At 53.6% G+C, this 9,490-nt stretch overlaps 1 protein-coding gene across 1 annotated transcript; it reads right to left on the bottom strand.

The window, feature by feature from the left end:
- Nucleotides 1–43: 43 nt before the first annotated feature.
- On the bottom strand, nucleotides 44–9,142 carry WDR76 (WD repeat domain 76; the record flags this gene model as incomplete). The annotated part of the gene is made up of 8 exons (XM_008945339.1): nucleotides 44–299; nucleotides 1,626–1,679; nucleotides 2,607–2,759; nucleotides 3,265–3,479; nucleotides 5,129–5,281; nucleotides 7,839–7,992; nucleotides 8,079–8,122; nucleotides 9,025–9,142. Coding segments are annotated over 8 exons (1,147 nt in total), but the record flags the coding sequence as incomplete, so codon positions are not given.
- Between the last annotated feature and the right edge of the window lie 348 nt (nucleotides 9,143–9,490).

The following is a 9,490-nucleotide window of genomic DNA, read 5'->3' on the forward strand; positions in this document are numbered from 1 at the left end:
GGAAAAAAAAAAAAAATAAAAAAGGCATCTCTGGCCCCCCGTTTTACTCTTTGAAGACATGAAGGCGGCCGCTGGAGTTGCCCCCCACGAGGACGTTCCTGCTGGGGTGCAGCACGTTGATGGAGCAGACGGAGGCCAGGCAGGGGGGGCTGCAGAAGGCGTGGAGCAGCCGGCCCGTGTCCTGGAAGAGCTCGATCTGCCGCGGCTGGGCCATGCTGCCCACCACGAAGCAATCCTCCCGCTTGGGGTCCCAGACCGCGCGGAACCGCGTCAGCCAGCGCCCCGTGTTGTTGTTGTGCCTGCAGGGGAACGCCCCGCAGGGACAGCGCGGGAGAGACATGTTCTCACGAAGCAATCCTCCCGCTTGGGGTCCCAGACCGCGCGGAACCGCGTCAGCCAGCGCCCCGTGTTGTTGTTGTGCCTGCAGGGGAACGCCCTGGGGGGAAAGGGAGAGAGAGTGCTGTTCTCTTTTCCACGAGGAGTGGTTTTAAGTGGTGTTGTTTAGGGCCTGTTTGCCCGACCCCATCTCTTCCTTCTGCCCGGACGCCGCCGGCGCCGCCACGCGCGGGACGCCCCGAGCTGCTCAGGGTGTCACCGCCCTGGGGACGGGGGGGTGGCACAGGGACAGGGAATGGAGCAAGAAGATAAAGCAGAGGGCAGCCTGACATAAGGGGCTGTTCATCAAAGCAGCTATGCTTCAGGGCTGCACTATTTAGTACAAGTAAGACAATCATGGAATCCCAGACTGGTTTGGGGGGGAAGGGACCTTTCAAGGTCACCCAGTCCCACCCCCTGCAGGGAGCAGGGACATCTGCAGCTAGAGCAGGGTGCTCAGAGCCCCGGCCAACCTCACCTGGGATGGTTCCAGGGATGGGGCAGCGACCACCTCTCTGGGCAGCCTGGGACAGGGGCTCAACACCCTCAGTGTCAAACATTTCTCCCTTCTCTCCAGTCTCAATCTCCCTCTTTGAGTTTCAAACCATCCCCCCTTGCACTGTCACTACACTCTCTGACAGTCCCTCCCCAGCCTCCCTCAAGCTTTCCGATAAACCATGAATTAAGACTTTTCAAGGCAATCACTCATCTAGCTCCAGCTTCTTCAGTGGAATCACTCCTGACAGTGCCTCACACTTCTGGAGCACAAAGGTGCTGAGACTCCACCCAAAACCCAAGTGCTTCACCATTAGGAAGTGACCTCTGATATCTAAAAAATGCACAAAGAAGCAGCACTCTGAAACAAAACACGTTTCAGAAGTCACAAAATGGTCAGACACTAAAGCTTCCCTGTGAGCTGGGGAAGAGGCACTGGCCCAGGCTGCCCAGGGAGGTGCTGGAGTCACCACTCCTGGAGCTGTTCAAAACAAGTGTAGATGTGGCTCTTTGGGACATGGTTTGGTGCTCATGGTAGTGCTGGGTTTTGGTGGTTGGACTTCATTAACTTAGAGGTCATCTTTTCCAACCTTAATGATTCTATGGCCTTCACCAAATCAAACAGCCTGTGCCCTGGTCTTGCTTTATGAACAAAACCACTCATGAGGACCAGGGCCAAGTCCTCAGGTGAGGCACCCAACCCCCAGGGTGCCCCCCTCTGCGTGCCCACCTCTGCCCCAGGGTGTCCAGCTTACCTGACCTTGCTGAGAAGGGTCGCTGTCAGTGACAGAGAGCTGGTGTCATAGACCCTGCAACACAGAGCAGGGCATTAACACAGGCAGAACTCCCCTCCTAGAGCACAGCCCAGACCACACCAGAACCACCAGCTCGAACATCAGCACCAGCATTCCAACTGCCACTGCTGGATTTGCTGGTTTAAGTGGATTGCTTTTAGCCAGAACTGCAGGGCAGTCTTTTGGAAAGCTCCCAAAGAGAGCAGGAACAGCTTGTGTCCAAGGCTTTGAGCCACACAGTCGAGTAGGAGGTTTGAATTTTGAATAATCCAGTGGTGGACTAGGTACAGAAGAGTTGATACTGTCATAATTTTAAGTACCAGCAGCTAAAAATAAATTCCATTTTGAAGCGTTTTCTATGTGTACTCAGAGCCAGGGTTTTGGCTGCTTTTTGCTTGGTTGGTTTCAGGTTTTTTGTTCAGGTTTGTTTGGTTGGTTTTTATGGACTAACAGTACCTGTATATTTTACTGTTCTCTGTTAAATATTCTTCAGGAAAATGAGAATTAAAAAAAAAAAACAAAAAACCCAAACCAGACTCTTTAAAAAAAAAAAAAACAAACATTAAAAAAAGCCATAAAGAAAGCAAGCTCTCAGTCAAGGATTAGGAGGTTGTAAAGAGATGGGGATGGGTGTCTATTCTCCCAAGGAACAAGCAACAGGACAAGAGGAACCAGCCTCAAGTTGCCCCAGGGGAGGTTGAGGTTGTCCCTGAGGAACACTTTGTTCCTCTAGAGGGTTACCCAGGGCTGTGCCAGGCTGCCCAGGGCAGTGGTGGAGTCCCCACCCCTGGAGGGGTTTCCAGGTTCCAGGGGTTTTCCATGATCTGAAAGGTCTCTCCCAACCCAAACGATTCTGTGATTCTATGGGTAACGTAGATAGGAAATAACCACTAACCCCCACCAGCTGACACTTCCATGACCATTCCCTCTGGCACTCCTCACCTGAGGGTGTCGTCGGCACACACGGTCACCACCCTGTGCCCGGAGCCCGGGGAGAAATAGGCTGAGGCCACGCTCTTGGTGTGCCCCTTCAGGGAGCTCACAGCCTTGTTCCCACTGGGCTTCAGGCAGCGAATGTCGTAAATGCAAACATCCCTGCAACACAGCACACAGCACTTCAGGAGGGGACAAGCATCATTCCCATCCTCCCCCTCCCACGCAGCGCTCAGGAAGCACCACAGGTTTCATGGGAGCTGCCTCGAGACCTTTACATCAGCTCAAATGCCCGGTGGCTCCAGAGGATCCTGAGAGCACCAAACCCAGCCCAAAGCAACAGCTCAGCCAAATCCCTCTGTGCTCTCATCTGTCAAACCCACAGTGTCTCCTAAAAGCATTTAGTACCAGTCTGTGCCCAACTGTCCCCATTACCAAAAGGGTAATCCAAATCAAATCCACTTCACACCCTGCTAGGACTGCTTTAGTGTCCAAGCTAAAAGCCTGGGCTATAGCAAAACTTGGTGTTTTTAGAAAAGCTGTTGCTCTCTGACAAGACCAGGAAAGCTTTGCCTGCACAGCGAGGGTGACAAACTGCCTGAGCAGCAGCTGCCCCCTGGGCTGGCTCCAGAGAGGGCTCTGGGAAGGGGCAGTGGCTGGTACCCACGTGAGGCCCGCGGCGATGAAGTACTGCCTGTGCAGCGGGTGCACGTGCACCGTCCGCGTCTTCCTGAAGCCGATGTCGGCCTGAAGCTCCGGAGAGGCCCCCGGGCTGCGTCTGTCCACCAGGGCCACGGGGCCACCCCAGCAGCCCACCACGGCCACGCTGCCCTCCTCACCCAGGAAGTCAAAGGAGGAGAAGTTCTCCTCGCTCCGGCAGATCTGTGCAGACAGGGGCAGGTGTGAGAGGAAGGAAACACCCGGAGCTCCGCACAGCGCCCGCACAGCCACAGGTCTCCTGCTCCCTCTGTGAGAGGCTGAGCAGACCAATGAAACCCACCCCATCCCACAGCTCCAGTCCTCGCTGTCCGTGCAGACAACCACAGTGCTTCCCAAGGAGAGAATTAACCAGCCCACACGGGCAGCACCGTGCTGAGTTCTGTGTCAGAGCTCTCCCAAGGCACCGTCACCCTCATGCCCCCCTGAGGACGCGGGTGTTGTCCTTGGCATGTACAGAGGGAGGATTAATGCTGCTGTTCCTCCCTCCAATGCTACAGAAACTTTTAATTGGGTGCAGAAATGTCCCCCAACTTAGAGGAAGCCATATCCACGAGAGCCAGGATGTCAAACCAGCTCATCCCACAGCAGTTTCCCACCAAAGCAGCCATCAGTCAGCAGCACAACAATGCTGCAGGGAAGTGTCTGTGTTCCAGCTCCCTCTGGGTGTGCAGACCCTCTCTGTTAGCAGCTGTGCTTCTCCCAACAGCAGGAATATTCCCAAAGCTGTGTGATTTGGAATGAGGTAAATGGAGCCAAGGAACAGCATTTCTCTTCCCCTCACCTCTGAACACACATTCTGCTCACAGGAGGCTGGAGCCAGGTGGGGTTCAGGCTCTTCGCCTGAGGAACAAGCAACAGGACAAGAGGGAACAGCCTCAAGTTGCCCCAGGGGAGGTTGAGGTTGGCCCTGAGGAACAATTTGTTCCCCTGAGGGCTGCCCAGGGCCGTGCCAGGCTGCCCAGGGCAGTGGTGGAGTCCCCGCCCCTGGAGGGGTTTCCAAGCCCTGGAGATGTGGTGTGAGGGACATGGGGCAGTGGGGACCTGGCAGTGCTGGGGAATGGTTGGACCCCATGATCTGAAAGGTCTCTTCCAACCCAAATGACTCTTGGATTCTTGCAAGCATCTGTCTCAAAAAAGAGCTCCCCTGGACTCTCCTGGCTTCTCAACCACCAACCCCAGACACTTGCCAAGCTGCCTGCAACCCTACCAAAACTCACTGCCTGCAAGGGCTGGGAAAAAAGGCTCTGGCGAGCTGTAGCTGGTTCAGTTCTCAGGTGCTGGCGAGCTGATCCGTGCAGATGCAGCTGCCAGCAGTAGGTGCAGAAGGCCAGCAGCAGGGAGCTGCTCAGCTGGGCTGCCTGGCTCACTGCTGAGACACTCACAGAGCTCCGCTCGCTCGAGGCCGGAGAAAAGCAAAGTCAGCTCCTGCTTTGTGTTGGTTTATTTGGGTGGGGGCCCTTTTTAAGATTTAGTTCTTTGACTCGCCCTCATTTGTCATCACTGAAAGGTAATGCCCGTGAAAAGAGGCATGTATGGCTTCAGGAGGAGTGAGGCAATTAAATTCAGTAATCCCAACTCCCTCTGCAGGCAGGAAGCTGTCAGTACCCAATAGTTAACTACGGTTTATTGAGTAGGAGGCATCTCCCTGTTTTTATGATGTTAATTAAAGGTTACTTCCCGTGCCCTTGTGGAAGTGGAGTCTTGAGCTTTGTTGTTAACAAAACAACCAACAGTAAGAACTCGGTACAAGGAGAGTGGAATGTCCCAGCAGTGGGTGCCACGGGAGCTCTCACTCCTCACCCCTCACTCACCTCATCGAAGACAGCCCTGGTGACATCACCACACCGCAGAGACTCCTCGCTTAGAGACACCAAGTGAGCAGGGTTACAGGGAGAAAAATGCATGCAGCTGACCAGCCTGCTGTGGGGAGTGAAGACGTGGGATCCTGCCTCAGACTGGCAGTCCTGAAACACAACCGAGACTCAGTGGGCACAGACACAGCCCCTGCGGGAACTTCTGTCATCTACTGCAACACTCCAAGGCAAGTCTCTGCTTTTCAGTGCTCTCAGTCTGCTCTGGATAATGGTAGAGAGGAGGAAACAGGGTGCATCCTGCCCCAGGGGAGGTTCAGGTTAGCCCTGAGGAACAATTTGTTCCCCTTGAGGGTTGTCCAGGGCTGTGCCAGGCTGCCCAGGGCAGTGGTGGAGTCCCCATCCCTGGAGGGGTTTCCAAGCCGTGGAGATGTGGTGCTGAGGGACATGGGTCAGTGGGAACCTGGCAGTGCTGGGGGAGTGTTGGACTTGATGATCTGAAAGGTCTTTTCCAACCTAAGAGCATTCTGTGACATCAGCAGAGGCAGCACCAGCAGCCCGATCGCTCTGGGGCACGGTGCACCCACACAAGTAATTCAGCTTCACCACTACCCAAGTACTTTAGCTCAAAAGAGCACTAAGAATTCACTCTCTGCTTCAGAATTAGGAAAAGCTGCTGTCGTTCCAGTGCACTCCCATCACTGCAGCCACCAGCATGGTGTCACTGAGCTCTGGCTCCCACGGGCAGAGCTGTTTTCTCTGTAGCACAGCTGAAGCTCTTGCTGAGGACCAGGTATGTGTCAGCCTTTTCCATCAGAACAGGTACCTATTAGGTTGCTTAGAACTCACACTAAGCTATAGTGACCCAAACTGAACTAAAGAGTGATCTCCTGCATCTCAGCAGCCACTGGAATCATGTCCCCAGGGCAGTGGTGGAGTCCCCAGCATCAGACACTGCTAAGACTCAGCTGCACAGGGTGCTGGGCCAGCTCGTCTAGAGCAGGCTTTTGCCAGGAAAGGTTGGACCAGATGATCCCCGAGGTCCCTTCCAATCTGGGATTCCATGATTCCAATTCCCTTCCAATTTTGGCATCATTCCAGCTTTGTTTTTTAAAAGAACTTGAACAGAGCATTTTGGAACAAGCGCCAGTTCATTCCACAAAGATTACTCTGCTCCCAAACTTGGTCAAGTTCAACTCGCTGCAAACAAATGAAAAAGGGGAGAGCCAAGGGGGCAAAGAGGAGCTCTGACATGTCTTTGCAGGGCCTGCAGCCCCCAGAGAGCTCAGCTGCCCCCTCACTGCTCACTCTCTTCCACCCACAGTGACCACCGCTGCCGACACAGCTCTCCAAACTGGATGGGGCTGTTTAAACTCCTTCAAGACTGAGCAGGAGTCTCAGAGCTGAATTGATTTACCAGTTTCCCAAAGCTGTCACAGCAGAAAAGAGTCAAAACTCAGGAGCTTAAGGACATTGTGAAAAACGAACAGAAAACCTCCACGTGTGAGAGCTTCAGGCAGCTGTGGGGTCGGAGGGGAGGGGGCAGCTCCAGAGGCCTCAGCCACGGGCAGGAATAAGGACTCTTGCTGCAGGAGTAACTAAGGCAACTCAGAAATGATGGTGAGCCTGTCTGCAAAGCCCTCACAAGTTTTCAGAGCCCCCAAGGCTAAGCTGCTTCTCAGAGAAGATGTTGGTAAGCACGTGCCCGCACACATGCTGGCACAGCCCTGCCAGCCCTGCTGTCTGGAGAAGGGTGACTTACTGCAGCCACCCAAAACTTGTACAAACTCTAACAAAAAAATACCCAAGCATGTTTCCCCTCACTCTCCAAAACCTGGTTGTTGTTCTGCTACAAGGTCACTGTAATTTGTTTTGGAATCTCTCAATGGTGAAATGCAATTTGAACCCTCACCAATAGCATTACGTCAGGTAGGGACCCATTTTCATCAAATCCCAGACTGGTTTGGGTGGGAAGGGACCTTGCAAGGTCACCCAGTCCAACCCCCTGCAGGGAGCAGGGACATCTGCAGCTAGAGCAGGGTGCTCAGAGCCCCGGCCAACCTCACCTGGGATGGTGCCAGGGATGGGGCAGCGACCACCTCTCTGGGCAGCCTGGGACAGGGGCTCACCACCCTCAGTGTCAAACATTTCTTCCTTCTCTTTAGTCTCAGTCTCCCTCTTTGAGTTTCAAACAATCCCTCCCTGTCCTGTCCCAACAGCCCCTGCTCCCAAGTCTGTCTTGAGCTTTCTGACAGGCCCCTTGACCCCCAGCAGGTCTCCCCAGCTGGAGCCTTCTCCTCTGTGGCTGCCCCAGCCCAACTCTCTCCTGCTGGGCTCCCAGCAGAGGGGTTCCAGCCCTCACAGCATTTCTGGGGCCTCTTCTGGCCCTGTCTCAACACAGGTCCCTGTCCTTGTACCAGTGCACCCTCTCCTCCCATTTTACCTGGGCTTGCAAAGACCAGACAGACTTTCCATGCAATTCTGATGAGCCTCCACTTAGCAGACACCCCAGTGTTACCCATGAGGTGGGGAATTCTAAGCCTGACACAACAGCTCTCCAGGCTGTGCCTCACCTGTGTCCATCCCACCACACCCAGCTCTGCCAGGGGAGGACAACTCACCACGTTCCAGAGACACAACAGCTCTCCAGGCTGTGCCCCACCTGTGTCCATCCCACCACACCCAGCTCTGCCAGGGGAGGACAACTCACCACGTTCCAGAGGCCGACCTGCCCAGTCTTGTCCCCAGCCGCCACGAGGATGATGCTCTCGGAAGGATGGATGGCCATGGAGCACACCCGGTACTTCACCACCTTCCTGATGTTCTCCTCGCTGAGCACCATGCTCTTCAGGCTGTCTTGGTACCTAGACAGCACCACCAAAACATCAGTGACTCAAGGAGAAAGGAGAACCAGACAATCCCCAGGCTTTAGCTGCTGCCTTCACAACACCTTTCCATGTCACACGTGCGCCTCTCAGTGTCCTCAGCTTTCACCTACAGATAGAGATCAGAATCAGAACCAAAGCTCAATTACATTACCCAAAAAATAACTAATGGTGACTAATAAATACCTCACTTATCCTCATCCACGTAGCCAGCAAGTCCTCTGTCGATTCACTGCTCCCCATCTCATCTTCTGAAACCATGGGCAAAGGCCCTGCTGGAACCTGAGGCTGAAACGACATCAGCAATTTTCCTAACTCAAAACAACAAAAATTACAAACAGGGTGAATTGTGTTCTCAGAATATGTGGTGTGGGGAAAGTAACACCTACAATAATACGAGGAATAAACATTAAAAAAGTTTGTATCGAAATCTTATTGAAAAGATAATTACAATTTCACTGAACAGAATGGCAAAGACAAGGGCTACCTGTGTTTTTTCCTCTCCTTTCTAATGCCTCAGCAAGGCTGATATTCAGGAACTGTAGTGAAAAAGATTCAGTCCCACTCTGCTGCCCCACAGAAGATTTAAACTCCCATCTCTCAGAGCCATAGAATTTTACTTGCTGCTATATAACTACATCAGAAAGGTGGTAAATACTTCAAAGGAAATTAAGCCAACTCAAAAGCTACAGTGAAATAACATTAAAACAGAGTAATAAAACCTTGAATTTAAAGCTGGTCTCATCTTTGGGCTGTGGAAAAAGGCAGAACATTTCACCTTGGGCCTTTCTGAGCATCCACAACCACCCTACTTCACCAGAATGGCTTTTGGAGGGGACATGGGCAGCCTCTTGATGCTCGAGGTGAAAGAACTCACCCCTGTCACTGCTGCCACTGCACAACTCACCACCCCAAACGTCTACAGGCTTGTACAGTAACCTCAGCAATGCCCAGTGCCTCCACCCAGCTCCCCCAGCACTGTTTCCACACAGACAGATCCCCTCATCTCACATCTTGCTCTTCGGCGGGCGGCTCTGGCTCCGGCTCCGGCGTCCCCACGGGCTCCACTCTCAGCAGGCGCATGGACCTGCGCCGCACCGGCTCCTCCTCCACCCTCCTGGGCTTTGCCCTGCAACAGCCAGAGCACTGCCCCATCAGTTCAGCAACCCAAGTCCCCTCCATCTAGGACCAGCGAGGTGGGTCTGGTGCACAGCTCCACCACCCCGGCCCCCAGGCACAGGCAGACACGTTCTGACCCACGTCAGGAGCCCGTCGTTACTTCTTCCTCCAGTGAGAGCAGCGAAGAACAACAAGAGCACTTTGCACTGCAAACACATGTACTGCAGTTTCATGTTGCTTGTAACACATCCTGCCACTGTCACTTCTCTTCCCAGCCCTCCTCATTTATAATTCATCCCTCACTCTCTGATCTAGTCGCCTTTTCCCGCTTCCTTTCATCACACACCTTGTTCTTTTT

Source organism: Merops nubicus, unplaced genomic scaffold (genome assembly GCF_000691845.1).
Source record: "Merops nubicus isolate BGI_N331 unplaced genomic scaffold, ASM69184v1 scaffold32118, whole genome shotgun sequence".
NCBI lineage: Eukaryota > Metazoa > Chordata > Aves > Coraciiformes > Meropidae > Merops > Merops nubicus.